The 20,185-nt window shown below is 53.7% G+C and overlaps 1 protein-coding gene across 1 annotated transcript; it reads left to right on the top strand.

Moving 5' to 3' along the window:
• The first annotated feature begins 7,020 nt into the window (after window positions 1-7,020).
• Window positions 7,021-20,185, top strand: SCRT2 (scratch family transcriptional repressor 2). Its single transcript, XM_031004718.3, has 2 exons — window positions 7,021-8,316; window positions 19,265-20,185. The coding sequence occupies exons 1-2, from the start codon at window positions 8,184-8,186 to the stop codon at window positions 20,053-20,055; spliced, it is 924 nt and encodes a 307-aa protein (XP_030860578.1). The 5' UTR covers window positions 7,021-8,183; the 3' UTR covers window positions 20,056-20,185.

Here is a 20,185-nt window from a genome sequence, read left to right as displayed (position 1 = left end):
CCATCACCTAGGCTGGAGTGCAGTGGCACAGTCTTGGCTCGCTGCAACCTCCTCCTCCCAGGTTCAAGCGATTCTCATGCCTCAGCCTCCCGAGTAGCTGGCATCACAGGCACGCCCCATCATGCCCAGCTGATTTTTGTATTTTTAGTAGAGACAGGGTTTCACCATGTTGGCCAGTCTGGTCTTGAACTCCTGAATTCAGGTGATCCGCCCGCCTTGGCCCCCCAAAGTGTTGGGATTACAGGCGTGAGCCACCGGTCCCGGCCTGAAAGAAAGACATTTTAATGGAGGAATATCAATGTCTGTAACAGTCAAGATAGAAATCTAATTATCACCCAAAACAGAGGAAAATCTTGAGGGTTGACACGTCAACCCGGCTCTGGTCAAAGGGGACCAAGGTGACTGCGGGTCGCAAGAAGGTTTTTCACTCATTAGTTTATTCATTCAATTGATGTATTTACTGAGCACTTACTATTTACCCGGCACTGGGTAGACGATGGAGGTGAGGCAATGAATGGAGCAGATCTGGAATCCCACTCAAGGAGCTGTCAGCCCTGGCAGGGGGAAGGGGAGGGACATTCTTTGGAGGGCCCTCACCTACCCACCCCAGCATCGGTACCTTTTGCCCTCTTAGAGGGAAGGACTCATGGTTTAAGATCAGGACTTTGTAGCCAGGCAGCCTGGTTTAAATACTGACACCACTGATTCCTAGCTGGGTCTCCTTGGGCAAGTCACCTTGCATCCGTGAGCCTTGGTTTCCTCATCTGTAAAATGGGGATAGCCATGGGCCACACTCACAGGTTGTTATGATGGTTAAGTGAGGCAATCTATGTAAAGGGCTGGACTTGGCTCCTAGCACATAATAAGTGCTCAATAAATGTCAACTAGCTCCTTTCCACTACATATCATCCCTATAGTGGGCTAGATCCTGGGGTCAGGCAAGGGAGCGATGGGAGGAGGGGTTACCTAGGCAAGGAGAGGGGTGGAAGAGCGCTCTGGGCAGTGGGAACAGTATATGCAAAGGCTTTGTTTGAGGTGGAAGTCTTTGAGGGAGCAAGGTAGAAGCTTCAGGGGGAGCTGGGACCCTGCTATGCCCCCAGCCACCACAGTAGGCCCCTTCCTGTTAAGGCTGTGAGGTCCTGAGCCAATGAAAAATGAAAAATGGAAATGTTCCCAGAAATTGCCACCAAGGCATTTGCAACTGGAGAGGAGGCAGTGTGGTGGAGTGGTCAGAGCACAGCCTCCAAGCAGCTTGCCTGGGTTGGATTTGTGGCTTGTCACCTACTGGCTGTGAAACCTTGGGCAACTTCCTTAACCTCTTTGTGCTCAGTTTCTCCCTCTATCAAATGGGGCTAAAAATACCATCTGTCTCAAAAGGTGAGGGTAAGGATTAACTAAGGTAGTATTTGTAAAGTGCATAGATCAGTAACTGGCACATGGCCCAGAGTTCTGTAAGTGTCTATTAAATGAATAAAGAAAAACATGTGGCAGCCTTAGGGAGGTGCCACTCAGATCTTCTCTGGACTACAGTCACTGAAAGCCTCCAGCTGCAACACCTTCGCAATCTGCCATAGTTGTCAGCACAGCCACTCTTCCAGGACAGGCCGGCTGATGACTGAGCGTGGTGGGAAACTAGGGTGTGCCCTTCTGTCGAGCACGGGACTCCTCTACAGGAAATCTTTGCACAGGAGCTCCCTGTTGGGTTGGCTAGGACTTCCTTAGACCTGCACCATGGCCTGAGGCTCCTCTTCCCCAATCTTTCTTTATTCCACCTCTCCTTTCACAGTATCAGACCTGCATCCCTCTCTGAAGGCTCTCCTCCATTTCTCACGGTGTTTTCTCAATAAATCTCTTACACTTACACCTCCATTTTCACATCTGCTTCCCGGAGGACCAAAGTGACACAAAAGAGAACACAGCCTTCCTCAAATTTCAGAGGGCCTGCCACATGCCCTTGGGCAAGTCATCTCTGTGACGAGCCTGAATGAACAGAGCTGTGAGTTTGTTTCATCCTTCTCCTACCCTCTTTTCTTTGGCTCAGAGGAGGTGGGTCTGATAAAATACACTGGAGAAATGGCAGAGTAAGTGAAGCTTACCGGAGAGAGAGCCCCATCAGCGTGGAGCGGATGCATTTGTGGCTACTCTCCTCCTTGGAATTCATACAGAATTCCATTACCGGGTCTGGACAGCAGCTCAGGGACCATCTTGTCCCATTCCCATTTGACAGACAAGAAAGCTGGGGCCCAAAAGGGAGGGCAAAGGGAGCAGAAGCAGGGCTGGAACTGGGCTCCTGACTCCCAGGTCAGTGCTCCTTCCTGACCCCATAGACTGAAGCCAGTGAATCATAGGATGCCCCAACCCCTCTTTATGGATGTGCAGGGTGAGGCCCAGGGTGGCTCTGCCAGCCACCTAGGGTCACACAGCCCTGAGACTCACACCTAGACCCCGGGAACTGCCCTTCTTCCTGATGGGCAGGGCACAGTTGAAATATGGAAGATGCCAGAGCAGACGAGGTAGGCCAGAGAGGGCTAAGCCTGCAGCCAGCTAGACCTATTATGCCAAGACCTGGGGCTCCTGGGCAGGAAGGCAGTAGGCCATGAAGACATGGGACACTCTTTAGCTCCTCTGCACAGTGACTATGTAGCCATGAACCAGTCATTTCAATAACAGCACCTTCTCCCATGAGGCCATGGTAAGGCTTAGATGAGTGAGGATATGTAAATAACAGCAGTCAACATTTATCAAGTTATTGTGTGCCAGGCACTGCTCTAAGCACTTTATGCCTATATTATCATTTAATCCTCACTGCAACCTTGTGAGACAGGCCCAATTTATACACCCATTTTACAGATGAGAAAACGGAGGCACAGAGAATTACACAGTTGGGAAATGGCAGAGCAGGAATTTAAACTGAAAATAGGCTGACTCCAAATCCCTCAATCTAAAGCCCCAGGCAAGGTCACCTTCTTCAAAGGGGAAGTGCTTATCACACTGCCAGGCCTGTGGGGTGGCTCTGTAATGTTGCTGGCGATGTACTAATAATTATTATTGCCACTGGGGAAATTCACAATGCCATCTTCCCAAAAGTCAGAAGAATGAATAGTGAATATCCTGACATGGTTTACTAAACTTCAGCATTTCTTCTGTTTGGAAGTAAGTGACAGTTAGCAAGTGCTCAAGATAAATATTTGTTGAACTATTTTTTTTTTTTCCTGAGATGGAGTCTCGCTCTGTCACAAGGCTGGAGTGCAGTGGCACGATCTCAGCTCACTGCAACTTCCACCTCCTGGGTTCAAGAGATTCTCCTGCCTCAGCCTCCCTAGTAGCTGACACTACAGTCGCGCGCCACCATGCCCAACTAATTTTTGTATTTTTAGTAGAGACGGGGTTTCACAATGTTGGCCAGGATGGTCTCAATCTCTTGACCTCGTGATCCACCCGCCTCGGCCTCCCAAAGTACTGGGATTACAGGCGTGAGCCACTGCGCCTGGCTGAACTGAAATATTTTATGATCTTTTTGGAAAATACAAAAAGAAGGGAGAGGGAAACCCCATAGTTCCAGACCCTTATTTCACTCTTTTGTGTGTGTTTATTTTTGTTTTGGTTCATGGTTGTGAACGTGCTGTGAGAGCTTTCTGTATTCTGCACCCCTCACTTAACACATTCTATGAGCTTATCTCCCCATATGAGAATTTTTAATGGCTGCAGAATACTACATGGAGTGAACGTCTTCTTCACAACCCTCTCCTTGCTTTCTCCAACCCAGGGTTTTTATTACCATCTCTGATGCTGCAGCGAACATCCTTGGGAATAAAAGTTATTTCCTTATTTCATGTGACTTAGAGAAATTAATTCCCAACAGTGAACTTCCTGAAACCAGTAAGCTGGGGTGGGGGGAGGTTTGGGGGACAGAAGGCCCTTCCTGGTGTCCTAGTGATGAAATTCTGCTGGCCATTGTGTATTTCATCCATACTTAAGGCCTCCTCCCCTCTGAAGGTATTTTGGAACCTCATCTTCAGGGCTCAAGGTTTCTTCTCATCTGCTAAATGCACCCACACCACCTTCCAACTTGTGGTCAGAGACCTGGGGTTTTATCCTCAACCCGACACTAGTGGGCTGCAGGACCTATTAATACATCATTTCTGTGGGGCTTCCTTTGATCAGTTAAGGGGTGGATCACTATCTTGCCCAGTGAGAACAGTCCAGTCCCAGCTCTGTCCCAAGTTGCTGTGACCTATATTCCTTTTTAAGGACTCTGGGATCCGTTTTGCCATCTCTTAGATGTGAGGTTGGAGAGGTAGAACCATCAGGCAGGTGGAGGTGAGCTAGATGACACCCACTTGCCTTATTTACCCACAGTGAACTAGGCACCCCTAGAGGACAGAGATCCAAGTACCCAGCACAAACTAAAAAATATGGCTATACCACAATTGTCAATGACTGAACAAATAAGCAACTTCCTCTACGTAAACAGTGAAAAGTTATTCTCCAACCAATAGGTATACTTAGTCACAGTTGTAAGCTATAGTTATAGGCTGAATCTCACCCCTACAATCATTCATTCTTTCATTCACTCATTCATTTGGGATTTATGGAGTAATCTCTGGGTCTGGCCCTGCTAACATGTTGAACTCATCTTCCTTCCCTTCTTGCTGTCCTCAGCTGCCCAAGCTCATTCCTGCCTCAGAGCCTTTGAACTTGTGAAGCCTCTGGCTGGAGCACTCTTTCCTGGGCTCCTTCCATGGCTGGCTCAAGTCTAGGTTCACATGCCACCTCTCCCAGGAGACCCTTGCTGGTCACCCTGCCTAAAGGCACCATCACTCTCCATCATCTCACTCTGTTTTATGTTCCTCACAGCACTGGACAACTATCTGAAAATATATTGTTGATTTAAGGATTTTCTTGTTTGGTGTCCATCCACTCAATGAATGGACAGCTGCAAGATCAGCTGCAAGAAAGCAGGGACCAGAGATGCCTAGTTCACCACTCATTCCACAGAATCCCACTAACATGTAACAAATGAGTGCTGCATGCTACAGGCAAAACTGCATATATAAAACCCTCAAGCATTGAACTCCTACCATATGCCAGTCACCATTCCAAGCCCTTTACATGCAGTAACTCTTCTAACACTCCCAACAGCACTTAGGTAGTGACAATTATTATTCCCATTTTATAAGTGGGGAAATTGAGGCACAGAGTGGTTGAGTAACTTGTCCAAGGACCTATGGCTAATAAGTAGGGGAGCTAGAAGACCCTAGGGCACACTGTTAAGAGTGTGTTAAGCCATACATGGGACAGAGTCTTTGTCCTCATGAAGCTCAGGGACCAGTGGGTGAGTTGGCTCGGTCTGCAATGATGGAAGTCAGGGACACCTCCTGGAGGAAGTGACCCCTCGGCTGAGTCTTGAGAACAAGTAGGGGTTTCCTAGGGTGAAGTGCAGGGAAGGACTCTGGGCAGTGGAAATGGTATGCAGGTCAAGAGAGCTGCAAGCCCAAAGCACCAGTAGGCGCCTATGGCTGGAGCAGAGAATGCATGGGCGTGCCATGAGTCAAGGGTGTGGTCACTTCAACCCTCAGTGACAGAGGTTTAAAAAAGTCCCATGGGCAACATGGTGAAACCCCGTCTCTGATAAAAAGACAAAAAATTAGCCAGGCATGGTGGCGCACCCTGTAATCCCAGCTATTCGGGAGGCTGAGACAGGAGAATCACTTGAACCTGGGAGGCGGAGGTTGCAGTGGGCTGTGATCGCACCATTGCACTCCAGCCTGGACAATGAGAGCGAAACTCCATCTCAAAAAAAAAAAAAAAAATCCCATGGGCAAGATATGAGGCAATGCAACAGGAAAGATGGTGGGGGACCCCTAGACCATGCAGGGCCTTGGCAAGATCAGGGGCCCCCATGTTTTGGACCTGCAATGTTTTTCAATGTTTATATATAGGGAGTAAACTGCCTTAATTCCTTATTTGGGTCAGGGAAAACAATCTCAAACCATACAGGGCAAATTCAATGATAAACCTTCTGTTTACACATCCTTGCATCTTTATGTCTTTTGAAAATATTCAAGGCCAACAGATCCTGCATTGGAAACTCTAACTTCTTCTTCTTATTATTATTATTATTTTGGAGATAGGGTCTCGCTCTTTCATCCAGGCTGGAGCGCAGTGGTGCCATTACAGCTCACTGCAGCCTCGAACTCCCAGGCCCAAGCGATCCTCCCACCACATCCTCCCAAGTAGCTAAGGCCACATGTGTGCACCACCACACCTGGCTAATTTTTTTCTTTTTTTTAACTATTTGTAGAGACAAGGTCTCACTATGTTGCCCAGGCTGGTCTCAAACTCCTGACCTCAAGTGATCCTCCTGCCTCAGCCTCCCAAAATGCTGGGATTACAGGCTTGAACCACCACGAGGGGCCTCAGTTTTATTCTGAGACTTCTGGGCTACACCTCAAGGACCATGATAGGCCCTGATTCAGTGGTGCCCGGAGGCCACTGAGGTCTCTGGCAATTGCTGCTGACTCACTGCATGACCTCAAGCACCTCCAAGCCCTCTCTAGGTCTTAGCCTGCAAACTGGTATTGGATGACCCAGTCCCAAAAGGACATCCCCACTCCACCAGCCTTGCATCTCATAAACAGAATTCCATTGACAGTGAGAGCCTGGAATTCCTAGAGTCTGATTCTGGGACTCTTGTGCACTGGCCATCCCACACTTGCTGAAGCAGGTCCGCCACCATGGGGCTTTGCCCAGCACCCTCTGGGCAGGGGGCTGAGCTCTCCTGCTCCTTGGTCCTGCCAAGATATGGGGGCTCCCCCAGGTTTGGGTCGGACTGGGGGTGGCGGGTCTGCTCAGATCCTTTTAGAGACAAAGGAGCTGACCTGCAAAGAGTTCCAGCAGGAGCCCCGCTCCCCCTCCCTTCCCCCCTCTCCCTTCCCAGTCCACGTGTCTCTATTGTCTGCTCCCCGCTTCAGGGAAAGACACTGCCTCGGATGTGTCAAAACCACCACCCCCCGGCAGCAGGAAAATTAATTACTGGACGATTTTCACTTCCTCTTGCAGCGCCCGCCTGAGCTAGGCACCGGAACAGGACCAACTGAGCAAGGCCAGGCATCGGCGTGGGGGACTTGCTCCCCCCACCAGTTCTGGAAGAAGAAAGTTGAACCCCAAACCCAATAGGGGGCTCCAGTGGGAGCCCGAGCAGGGGGGAGGGGAGACTTACTCTAGTGAAAGCTGAGTGTCCACCCTGGCCACTTCAGAACTGGGGGGGAGGGAGAGGACTGGAGGCGGGAGGGTGGCTGCTGGCCAGTGCGCACTCTTTTCTTTGCATCCCCTTCCCTGTGGCCCCATGTGCCTGAACCCCGCCTGCTCGGGACCGCTTTCCCTCCGTTCCCCTCGGCTTCCCCCTCTCTTTTGCACTTTTCTTTCCCTTTCTTTGCATCCCTGGGGGGGCTTCCTTTTTGTGTGCCTGGATTTCTCTTTTCCTCCTGTGGGTGTGTGTGTGTGTTGCTACTTCTCTCCATCTCTGTCTTTCTTCTCTCTGTGTTTCTCTCTTGTGTCTTTTTGTCCTTATCTTGGTCTCTCTGCTTCTATTTCTACCTCTTTCAGCGTGTGCGTCTCTCTTTCCCTGTATGTCTCTTTCTGTCTTTCTCCGAGTCTCTCTTCTTCTCCCCGCCCCCCTCACTCCCCTTTCTCCGTCTCTCTCTGTCTCTGCGCCTTTCTCGCCCTCACTTTCTCCCCTCCTGCCTGCTCGCTGCTCCCTGCTCCTGGCCTGCCCCCACCGCCGCCGGTTCAGGGGAACGTGTGCGGAGCGATTGTCCTGGGGGACATTTGATGGATTAGAGCGCTGAACAGTTCTATTGCTAGGGGACCACCTGATCTCCTCCAGCCTGCGTCCCATATAAAGCCGGCAGCCGGAGTGCTGAGCACAGCTCCTGCGATCCCCTGTCTGCGCGCCGCCGCCGCCAAGCCCGAGCGGGAGCCCGAGCCCGAGCCCGAGCCCGAGCCCGAGCCGGGGCCGCCGCCACCGGTGCCGGCTCCGAGCGGCCTCCCGCACGCCAGCCCGCCGGGAGCTGTCCAGTGCTGAAAACCCGCGCGGACACAGCCAATCGCGCCCGGCTGGCCGCCTCCCCCCACCGGGGCCCCACGCAAGTGCCCCCGCCGAGCCCCCCGCCAGTCGCACCATGCCGCGCTCCTTCCTGGTAAAGAAGATCAAAGGGGACGGCTTCCAGTGCAGCGGGGTGCCGGCCCCCACCTACCACCCCTTGGAGACAGCCTACGTGCTGCCTGGCGCCCGGGGGCCTCCCGGGGACAACGGTGAGTGGGACCCGGCGTGGGGGGTGGGGGGGTTGGGAGAAGGGGCGAGGGGAGCTGGGGCCCTCCCCAGCTTGGGCCACGAGGAGGGGCGCGTGCGACAGGAAACCCCGGGAGGAGATCTCTCTGGCCGTGGGCTCCTCCCGGGCTTTCCAAGGGCCGTGCGGGCGGGGCAGGGGCTAGGTCGTACAAAGGGAAAGTCGCGGGGTCGGCCCATCCCGCAGCCACGCGCCAGCCGGGACTTTGAAAGTTGTGGCCCTCAAATAGGGCTAGAGCGAGGGGGTGGCAAGAGAACACAGAGAGGGCTGTTCGTGAAAGGCCAGTGCTGGGCACTAAGGCACAAGGCAGTTTGAGGGTTCCCTCTCCCCCGTTGAGGAAGAGAACCTGGCTGCCTGGGAAGGGGGAAGGTAAAGAGCCCTGGATGTTCACTCCCTGGAGAGACAGGGCTGGTTCCCTGGGGGTGGCTGGGGGCGCCCTCCCTCCCTTCAAAGCTGCTCCCCTGCCGATGTCACACAAGTGCTCTCAGACCCCCTCTCTCAATAACTCTTTTGTTACCCTCAGCCACATGCTTGCCAAAGGCTGGGCCTGTCCTGGGGACTGCAAGAAAGAGAGGATTTCTGGGAGGGGTTCCCCCAAAGTGGCTCCTGGTCCCCTGGATTGCACTCCTTCCCCATCCCCAGCTTCTCAACCCCCTCCAGAACCAACCCTGCTGCTCCTCGTACACCCCCTCCTCACTACATACACACACACACACACACACACACACACACACTCCATCTCTTCTCAGAACAAGTTCCTGCAGGGACAAGGGTTTGAGGGACAAGAGAAGTCATTCAGGTGCAGAAGGGGGTGATCTCTGGAAGGCAGGGGAAAGTGGAGACTGCTTCTGTGGATCCCATCCTCCACCAAGGGGATCACAAAGGGGTTCTCCCCTGATGGCCCCCACCAGGGCAGGTGTCTGAAGAGGAGGTGTCCCTTTGGTAGTGAGAGATCTGACATCACATGTGGCAGCTTTGGGTTGTGTGTGTGTGTGAGAGAGAGAGAGAGAGAGAGAGAGAGATGGGGTGGGGAAAGAGAGAGAGAGAGAGAGAAAGAGGGAGATTGAGAGAGGAGAAAAGAAAGGACTGAGGATGAGGGGGGAACTGAGATGGCAAAGACAGGAGCCGGGGAGGATGGGGGCTTCCACCTCTGGGATTTCCAAGCACTTCACCCACATTCCATCACTCTGCCACACCAGGTAGAGAGAGAGAGAGTGCTGGGCAAAGGGCTTTGTGACCTCATCAAGGTCAAAGAAGTTACAGAGTGATCAGGGATACAGCTACAGCCCCTCATCCACTGGCATCCCCCAGACCCTTAACAGAAACCCCTTCTCCTCTGCCCACATGTCCCTTATTCTACTGTCCTCTTTTCTTGATCACAGGGCCTCTTGAGGTGGAGGACAGAAGCCCAGGGACATGGCTGAGCAGGGCTGAGGGCTGGCAGGACAGAGGGTGGACCTGGGGCCATGCCAAAGCTGGGGAGTGTGCGCTCAAAGCTGGTAGAAACTGAAATATCTGCAAGCTTGGGATATGGATCTCTTAAGGGACTGACACTGACACAAAGCTCTGGGATTCCACCCCCTGAAGCCCCGTTGGTCCTGTCCCCAGGCCAGCTGAGGAAACCCAGAGAAGCCCAGAGAATTTCCCATGCACAGCCAAAACTGCAGGCTGTTCCTCAGGAGGGAGGCAAGAGAATGCCTTGCCTTGAATTCAGTCCAAAAAAAAGCTTTGAAAGGAGCCCCTGAGTGAATAGTGGGAAGCAGGGCGGGTGCAGAGCCACCAGCAGGGTGTTTCTGCAGAGGTTCCACCGGGTTTAACACCCTAGAACCACCTCTGTCTTTGTCCCTTTCCCCATGGGGCTCCAGACCAACTCCCTCACCTCTCAGGAATCCTGAGGCTGTGCTGATAGCCAGAAACCTGGCCTGAAACTTGGAGGCCTGGGCTCTAGATCTCTCACTTGCTGTGTGACCTTGGGCAAGTGCCTTCCCTTCTCTGGTCCTCAGCCTCCCCAGCAGTGAAAGAGTTTTGATGGCATAAACTAAGCATCCTTCCAACTTTGACAAGCTCAGCTTCTGTGAAGGTCAACTATGGAATGTCAGGCACTGGAGATGCCTGCACAGGGATCTAACAGGATGCTGGGAGGCCACTGTCAGGGTTTCCTTAGGGCTCCACTGAACATACGCCACCTGGCTGAGGGTAGCGGCATTTCTGGGATCAGGCACTTTTCTTGGCTTCGGTCTCTGTAGGCTACCCCATAGTGAGGACAGGCACCCTGGCCTGGCCACCTTGGCAGTGTCTGCAGTGGACGGTCAGTGCCAGAGACCAAGCCTAGGTATGACTGGGAAATACAAAGTCTGCCTTGTTTTGTTTTCAGGGGCCTCTTCCCTCCCTGGGGTGTGGCCAGACTGGGCAGTGAGGGATCCCTTATTCCCTGGGCGGGTGGAGGGTGCTGGGGGTCTGCTGAGAGCCCGCCGGCTCCTGGTGGCCCGTTGTCTCCGCTCTGCCGGAAATAACCTTGCTGAGCATTTGAGGGAAGTGTGAAAAATTGCTGAGCCGACGTTTTTCTCTCTCAGCGTGTGTAAGTGTGCTGGGTAAACAAGGAGAAAGAGAGGAGGGGGGAAGATGAGGAGAGGGAGGGAGGAGAAGCAAGGGAGGGAGGGAAGGAGAGAGGGAGGGAGGGAGGGCGGGGGAGGCCTGGGGCTGGAGATAGTTCCAGTTATTAGAAAGATCTTCTTACAAGCCATTCCTGCAGCTCGGGCTGCAGGGTCAGGATGAGGCTGGCGGGAGGGAAACCTGGGTAGGGGGAGCAGGGGTTGGGGGAGCCTGTGAATGTGGAGGTCAGAGAAACCACAAGCTCCTAGCTGATAAAGATGCAGAACCCCAAATTAAAGAGGTGTACCCCAGCTCTGGGAATGCCTGAGAATGCTGGAGAATTCCTGGAGGACTCCTCCTCCTCCTCCATACACACACACACACACACACACACACACACACACACACACGAGCAATGCTCTTCTTTGCCTTCCTACTCCCTTTCAGCCTCTACCGCCAGGCAGAACAGGGGGTGCAGCAAGTGTGTCTGTGCTCCAGGGTCCCCCCAAGCCCACAGAACTCCAAAATAGGGAAGGGGAGCCCCTCAAATGGGGAAAGCACCAGGTCTCTCTGCAGAGCTCCCTGATAAGTGGGAATAGATCTAATTTCATTGTCCCCTCAAGTAAGATGCCTCTCTTGCTCCTCCACTGCTTTCCCCTCCCCTCTTCTCCCCTGGGTGATTCTGAGCACAGACTCAGTCTTTCTGGGAGATGCCAACTTACATCATCCTAACCCTCTGCTAACCTCACCCTCCAACTCCACCAGGCCCTCCCCACAGACTGGGGCCCCCATCTGAAGGATACTGGGACTCTCAGCCACCCCAAAGAAGGTGGCCCACCCACATGCATGTCAGTGGTCTCTGTGGGCCCCTGACAAGAATATCTTCTGGAATGTCTGCCTCCCCTCCACCTTAACTCCGAACCCCAGCTTGGAGCCAGGCCCCACTTCCTCTGCATCCCCGCCCTGTCCCGCCCTCCTGCCCTCTCAGAGTGCATCCAACCCAGGCAGATGAGGGATCAATGCCAATCCAATAACGCAGTTGTCTGCCCTCTGCAGCTACATTAAGCCTCCCCCAGCAAGCTGAGGAAACTCTCCTACTTCTACCCATGGGCTTATCTAGTTGACCACATTAAACCAGCGCCCACTTCCTCTCACTCCCTCTGATGGTGCCGGGTAGTCGCTCCAGGCCAAGCCCGGGAGCCCGGCCCAATGTCCCCAGCTGCCACACATCCATTCCACACCTCAGAAAGCTCCTCTGGGGAGCAGCAATGCAAAAGGGCTTCCCCAGTCTTTTGGAAGAGCGAGCACAGAGAAGGCTGGGGAGGTGCCCATGGACACACAGCAAGCCCATCTGAGTCTTCTCTAACCACCCCTTTCCCTGGTAACTTGGCCTTGGTCCAGGTCCAAGGTCCAGGTTAAAGACATGTCACAGGCCCAGGTTCAAAGTCTAGGTCAAGGTCCAACATTCAGTCCAACATCCAAGTACAGATCTGAGGTCCAAGTCCAATGCCTACGTCAAACTTCAGGTATAGGACCAGGTCCAAGGACTAGGTCCAAGGTCAGTGTCTGAGGTTATAGGTCCAGGTCTGCTATCCAGGACAAATCCATGTCCAATTTCAAATTTCAATACCTATGAACAGGTCCAGGGCAAAGTGCTGGGTCCAGAATCAAGATTCAGGCCCAGTTTCCAGTCCAAGGTCATTGTCCAGATCCACTCTCAAGGCTGGGCTGAGTTCAAGTCTTAGACTCACCATTAGCCTTCCGTGTGGCCTTGACCTAGTCTCCCCTCTCCTCCCAGCCTCCGTTTTCCTTTCATAATATCAAACAGTTGAATATGATCTCTTTCAGCTTTGACCTTCTAGGGACCCAGAAATCTAATATTCCTGTGAATTAACAGGGCTCAGTGGAAGTGTGGAATGATGAGGCCCATGTGAGATATGGAATCTGGGAACCCCTGATTTCCTCTAAAGCCCGGGGTTACGAGAGGGACGTGAGGGTCCTGAGCTGAGCTTCCACACTTTAGATAGTCTCAGTCTTTGATTGCTGAAGGAGGGCCAGAGAGTACACCAAGTCCCTTATGTCAGTACAGCAATCTACACATCCCAAAGGCACTCTCTGGCCACACAAATCCACAGTGGGCAAAGGGCAAGGGGGGCAGGGGAGGATTCACTCCAACCTACAAAGGCAAAACTGAGGTCACAGAGAGGCCGTGACTTGCCCAAAGTCAGAAGAGCATAAACGGTGCACCCTGTCACACCTCCCTAGTGGGTGCTACCTCCACAGGTTTTAGGGGCCCCCACAGCGTGGAGGCCCTCTGCCGGGAGAGATGGGGTCCCTCGGGCCTCTTGGTCTCTTTCCCAGCTGTGGACTCCCCTGAAGTGAAGTGTCTACTGCCAGGCTAGCCTTTGGATAGGGAGGGGTTTGGAATGGGCCCTCTGAGTGCACCCTTCTAGAGAGCGAGGCGGCAGAGCAGAAAGTAGGAGGCCGGGAGAAGAGGTGGAGCACTGTGCAACACACCCTGTCTCCGGAAGGAGGCCCAGAAAGGGCCCACTGGACCCCCCGAGGGAGCAGGAGGCAACTCCACGAACCAGGCTGGGCAAATGAAGACCCTGAGCCACTCACTCTCATCTCCATACCCCCCTGAAAAATCTTTCCTATTGATTCCTGCAGAGCTCTGGACCTCCCTGTAGGCCACAGGAATTGGGTCACAGTCAGGAAAGACCAGAATGTGGGGAATTCCAAGAGGTGGGGGCGGTGGGGAAAAGCCTTGAAATTCTCTCAAAGTTCCTTGGGCCTGGGTCAGTGGGCATCGGCCCCAAGCCGTGCAGCGTTGGTCATGTTGGGCCAGACCTCACTCTGTCCCCTGCTCATTTGGGCACAGGGACCTCCTCCCCGTGGGCAGATGTACCAGCTGCCAGGCCTTTGGAGGAGGTGGGTGTCATTTCTGGTCCAGTGCCCAGGGAACCGCTAACAAAGATGCTATAATAAGGGGAGGGGGAGGTACCCAGCCCCTTTGCCCAGCTCTGTGAGCAGACAGGAGAAACTATTTTTATCCCGCTTTGCTGCTGACAGACCTGGCTTTCTGCTCAGCTGGCTGGAGCTGATTCTCGAGGCCCGAGGCCCTGGCACAGCAAGAAGCAGCTCTAAATATACCCATACAGCAGCCCCTCCAGCCCCCACCACCCAGCAGGGCCCAGCCCTCCTCAGGAAAGTGGGCCACCTGGGAAGCTGGCCCACCACCAGGCCCCTGTCTTTTTCTGCCCATTTTAGGACAGAGAGGTGAGGCTGAGGCTAGGAATTCCCTGGAGAAAGTTTGGCACCTTGGGAGTCTGGGAGAGACTGGGGAAAGGAGTCCTGGACTGAAAAAAAGGAAAGAAAAGGAGGCCAACCCAGCTCTGATGAGAACTTGTTTTGTGACCTGAGGTGGGTCAAGGCCTTTGTCTGGGCTTCAGCTTCTGCAGAACAAGGGCATGGAGGGAAGTGACCTTAGACATGAGCTAATGTGCACAAAGCATTTAGCAGGATGCCTTGCACCAAGTAAGTGCTCAGTAAGTGATAGGCATTACTGTTATTAAGTATGATTTACAAATATTTACAAGAGGCTGAAGCATTTTCCACAACAGCTTCTCCATGCCCCCACCACCCCGTGCCCCCACCCACCCCGCCCCAGGCTAACTAGGGAGCGTTTGAGGAAACCCACCACCCCTTCCCCTACCAATTGAAGATCTCTTCCCCAGCAAGTCTCCATGCCCTCTCTGGTGTTTTGGAAAAAACACAGGCCTTGGAGGGTTTCAAACCTGCCGCCTCCCTCTCAGTGACCTTGGGCAAATCCTCTCCCCTCTCTGGGCCTCTGGGCACAGGGCAATGTCTGGCTCACAGGGAGGCTGGTGCTAGTTGGAAGCACCAGCAGTAGCAGTAGCAGTATTTATTACACATCCCCCTCCATCCCCGCAGGGGGTCAGGCAGCTAAATGAGACAGTGTCTGCAGAGGCCCCAGCACCTTAGTTCTCATAAATTTCCCTTTCACCACTCCTTTGAGTACCGATTTTTAAAAAGACAGATTCTGGACCTTCAGTCTAAAATATCAAGACTCTTGGGCAGGGAAAACCAAAGTCATTTCCAGGTGACATGTGCACATCTCCAAAGTATTTCTGGGCCCTCCCCATATCCCTACATGACAGGGGTGGCTCTGGTCCACATTCCTCAAATGGAGGATTTGAGCCCAGATAAGTTATGTGACTTACCCAAGGTCACATGGCTACGGCCTGAATTCAAGGGCTAGGATGAGAGATCTCATCTGAGATTCTCTTTTCTCTGAATCCCAGCTCATCCCTCTCTCTGTGGGAACCCAAACAAGAGTCCTGTCTCACCCTGTCAGTTGCAGGATAGGTATCTCAGCCTTCTATAGTCACTCTTAGGGCAGAGGAAGGTACCTGTCTGGGTTCCATGCATTAGGTTAAAGTATGGCTTTTAGTGTCCTAAAGGAGTCTCCAGGGTTGAGGCTCAGAGAGGGGAGGTGGTTTGCTCAAGGTCACACAGCAGCCTAAGACACCCATGTGTATCTCCTACTCTCTGGCAGATTAGAAGGATATATCACCAGGAAACACATTCAACAATAATAACAGCTCAAGAGGGCAGCTATTATGTGTCAGGCATTGTACTAAGCACTTTACATGCATTCATTTATTCAACCTTATTATGAACTCCCTTATACAGGTGTGGCAGAAAGATGTTAAGTAACTTGCCCAAGGTTGCCTAGGGAGATGTCTGTGAATCTGAGGAAAACGGGGTGGAATTGGAGGAGCTGGGAGTGGAGGGGACAAAGAGCATCATGGAGGGACTGATTCAGCCATGATGCAGAAAGGGTCTTTAGACCATTCCAGACAATCTTTGTCATGTATAGATTCCGCCCAGAAAGGTTAAGCAACCTGGCCACAGTCACAAAGCAAGTTAGAACCACTTTCTCCTAACATGACCACACAAACTCTCATAGGATGCTCTCAACCCATGCCAAAATCCACTGACGGGGTGTCTGGTCTGGGCTCACAATTCCTCTCCTGAAGACAATTCTGCAGCCCTCCCTAGGCAAATGAGCAGCCTTTGTTAAAGGCACCCCTATTTCTTTATAAAGAGCTCCTTGCAACAGGAGTAAAGTCAACAGTGCTGAGGGCCACCAGCAGAGGGCGCCATGGGCAGAGCACCCCATTGAGAACGCTCTGGTTCACTGATGGAGCTCCTACTATGCACCAGATATTTTCCCATCAGAACGTGAAACAGAAATTACACATCCTGGGTGAGGAAACAGAGGCCCAGAGAGGAGCAGCAAGATGTGTTGGGGCAGATGCCAAGAAAGCTGCAGCACAGAAACCCATCCGGGGAGATTGTTATTATTGTTCATAATAACAGCCAACATGCGTGGTGGATTTAAAATGTGCCAGCCACTGAGCTGGAATCCTGGCTCTAACTTATCAGCTGCACAATCTTAGGCTTGTTACTTAACTTCCTTGTGCCTTGGTTTCCTCTTCTATAAAAGGGTACCACCTTGTGTGTCATGGGGGTAGAATGCTTTCACGTGTGGAAAGCCCTTGTAAGAGTGCCTGACACAGGAGTGCTCTGAGAGTGCTGGTTATCATTTGTTTATATACTGTTTACTGGCAGACCCCTTACTGAAACGGTAGAGTCACACAGAGGCCAAATCGTTTGGCCAAGGTCACACCGCTGGGAATGGTAGAGCCAAAACAATCCAGGCCGTCTGGCACCAAAGTTTTACTCTTATCCAATATGTCATCCTTTAATAATAGAACATGCACAGCACTGGTTACACGATCAGTCACCCCTCCAGATAAATCCCATTTAAAAAAAAAAAAAGGACCCGAAGCACAACCCACCCAAAGGCACTCAGCTGGAATCTGTGTTGGAGAACCAAATCACCCTTCCCCTTCCATGGCCCCAGACACATGAGATGCAGACCTGCCCTGAGACCAGGTGAATAGGACTGTCTATACCGGGTCCTGCTAGGCTGGGGAGTGAGGCTGGCCTCGCAAATCATCATCACTCATTCCACAAATACTTATTAAGTGCCCGCTAGCTAGGGCCCTGGGAATGGGAGGTGGACAGCTCAGCCACAGCCCCCTCCTGGAGGACCTCCCAGTATGTGGGAAACCAAGGGGGCAGTGGATTCCAGTCCTTGCTCCACCCCTGGAGCAAGTGCCATCACCACACTGTCCCTCAGTTTCCTTATCTGTGATGAGAGTAGTTTTGTGATGATTCAGTGAGATGATGGGAGCGAAGCGCTTAGCACAGAGCCTGGTGCACACAGTAAGTGCTCAATGAATATTAGCTATTATTATCATCACCAGGAATTACAACGTGAGGAAATACAGAAGGAGACGGAGGGGGGTCTGGGAGTGCCTGACGGGTATTTAACTCAGTCTGAAACAACACTCCTGAACGTTCTGGGACCTGAGTACCAGGCCTGGTTCCCGGAGTGGGAAGCAGGGGGACCTCCAGACCACAGGCAGATGGGACGGGAGACATAGGGTGCGGAGAGGCTGGGCATCTCCTCTCCCCAGATTAAAAAATTGCCACTATCACTATCCTCCTTTACATCCAACCACAGAGCCCCCCGCTTCCGAGTCATCCACTTCCATAATCCACAATGACTTCTGTGTGCAGAGGGCCCTGTGCTGGCTGCTGAAGAGACAGAGGTAAAAATAAGGGCACACCCTTGCCTTCGGGGGCACACAGACTTCACCCTGTGTCCATCCCAAACGCCAGATGAGAGGCAAAGGCCTGGAGGCTGAATCAGCCAGGCTGTGTGAGAAACGAAAGCTGACCAGAGTACGCAGCTAAAAGTCTGAACATCTTGAACCCTGTTTCCCCTTACAAAACCCTCTTCCACCTGCTCACTTCAGTGAAGGAGGCTAGGGGAGGAGGGAAGGAGGAGTGGTTACAGGTCTCAGGGGTCACCAGGAGAAGGTCAAATCCCACTCCCCAGCTGGGAAACCTCCCAAACGGACCTAACTTTCATTGTTCTGTGGAATCACAGAACAATGGAATCACTTGCCCATCAAGTGCCAGGATGAAAAGTTTGTCTGCCAGAAACTCTCCAGGGAGCCCAGCCCCCAGGGTCTCAGGGAAGGTGCAAGGACCAGCCTAGGCCATGGGAGGCAGAGGCAAATCAGAATGGCCCCTGCCCATGAGAATCCCCTATGGAATCCCCTGGGAGACCCCAGCCTGCCCACCCACCAATCACTCAAACCCTTGGCAGACAGGATTCCTGGTCCAACTCCAGCTAAGTGGGAGGAGGAGGGGGAGGGGAATTCTCACTGCGGACTTCCGACGACTTCTAGAGCAGGCTTGGGAGCAGGTGCGAGGAAGTCCCCTTTCTGTAGCACCTATTACATGCCACAAACTTGACCCCTGTTAAATGCTCCAGCAACCCTGGCAGGTGGGTCTAACTGGATTGTGATTCCTTCATGCAACATCTATTCATCGCACACCTACTTTGAGCCAGGCATGTGCTGGGCACACAGATCCAACCATGGGGAGCTCACAGTGTGGTGGGGGAGGAGACTATCTCCAAGCAAGTAAAAAGCATAATTATAATAGCTAACATTTATATAGCAATTACTGTATGCTCCCCCACCTTTGTTAATTTCCTTACACATCAAATGGGGATTACAATAGTGCCGACTTCCTTGGGTCTGTGACGATTAGAGTTAACATGTGTAAAGCACCGAGGCAGAGTCTGGCAAACAGTAAGAGCTTAACACACGCTTATTATCGTCACTTTACTCAGTCCTTCCAACGACCCTGGAAGGAGGTGTCCAATCACAAGCTCCATTTTGCAGATGAGAAAACTGAGATCCAGAGAAGTTACAGGACTGCAATGGCAGCATGTTGTTGGAATAGAGACAGCGTGGGCTTCAGGGTCACACCGGCAAGGGCTCCATCACTTCCTGACTGTAAGGTTAGACTGCTGCATCTCTCTGTGCCTCAGTTTCTCTACCTGTAGAGTGGGTATTACAAGACCATCACTCCGCGGTTGTGAGCACTTGACAGCGAAGGTACGCTCTGTACAACCGTGCTGGCCCCATGCTCCGCGGGTTGGGGTGGCGGCTATTTGCACTGCCGTCGATGGAGGAAGGAATTGAACCCAGGCTGCCTGACAGGAAGAGCTGAGGTGCAGGTCGGAGACCACCACTGTCGGAGCTGCCACAGGGGCGCCAAGCTGGAAGGCGCAAAGGGGGACCCGCTCAAAGCGGGAAACCCTCTTCGGCGCCTCTTCTCACCGCCCCTCCACTTCTCGCCCCCTCCAGGGTACGCCCCGCACTGCCTGCCCCCGAGCAGCTACGATGCGGACCAGAAGCCGGGCCTGGAGCTGGCCCCGGCCGAGCCCGCGTACCCGCCGGCGGCGCCGGAGGAGTACAGCGACCCCGAAAGCCCGCAGTCGAGCCTGTCGGCGCGCTACTTCCGAGGGGAGGCGGCAGTGACCGACAGCTACTCCATGGACGCCTTCTTCATCTCGGACGGGCGCTCGCGGCGGCGGCGGGGCGGGGGCGGCGGGGACGCGGGGGGCTCGGGAGACGCGGGGGGCGCCGGGGGACGCGCGGGGCGCGCGGGGGCGCAGGCGGGCGGCGGGCACCGGCACGCGTGCGCCGAGTGCGGCAAGACCTACGCCACGTCGTCGAACCTGAGCCGCCACAAGCAGACGCACCGCAGCCTGGACAGCCAGCTGGCGCGCAAGTGCCCGACGTGCGGCAAGGCCTACGTGTCCATGCCCGCGCTCGCCATGCACGTGCTCACGCACAACCTGCGCCACAAGTGCGGCGTGTGCGGCAAGGCCTTCTCGCGGCCCTGGCTGCTGCAGGGCCACATGCGCTCGCACACCGGCGAGAAGCCGTTCGGCTGCGCGCACTGCGGCAAGGCCTTCGCCGACCGCTCCAACCTGCGCGCGCACATGCAGACGCACTCGGCCTTCAAGCATTACCGCTGCCGCCAGTGCGACAAGAGCTTCGCGCTCAAGTCCTACCTCCACAAGCACTGCGAGGCAGCCTGCGTCAAGGGGGCCGAGCCGCCCCCGCCGACCCCCGCCGGCCCGGCCAGCTGAGCCTTCCGCCTCGCCCTCGCGCCCGGAACTCGCTCTCCACGCGCCCCGGGCCCCCTACCTGCGCCCGCAGCGCCCTCGCCCACCCCCGGCTGCGTTTCCCTGCCCATGACCCTCTCGTGGGGACCCCCGG

The sequence above is a fragment of the Gorilla gorilla genome, chromosome 21 (assembly GCF_029281585.2).
Source record: "Gorilla gorilla gorilla isolate KB3781 chromosome 21, NHGRI_mGorGor1-v2.1_pri, whole genome shotgun sequence".
In the NCBI taxonomy this organism is placed as follows: domain Eukaryota; kingdom Metazoa; phylum Chordata; class Mammalia; order Primates; family Hominidae; genus Gorilla; species Gorilla gorilla.
This window is presented reverse-complemented; position numbering and strand designations above follow the sequence as displayed.

Bases quoted from the DNA above. Each gene is read 5' to 3' on its own strand.
- SCRT2 (XM_031004718.3), top strand. From the start codon at position 8,184: ATGCCGCGCTCCTTCCTGGTAAAGAAGATCAAAGGGGACGGCTTCCAG. The intron at 8,317-19,264 runs GTGAGTGGGACC...CGCCCCCTCCAG, and splicing joins GGGGCCTCCCGGGGACAACG to GGTACGCCCCGCACTGCCTG.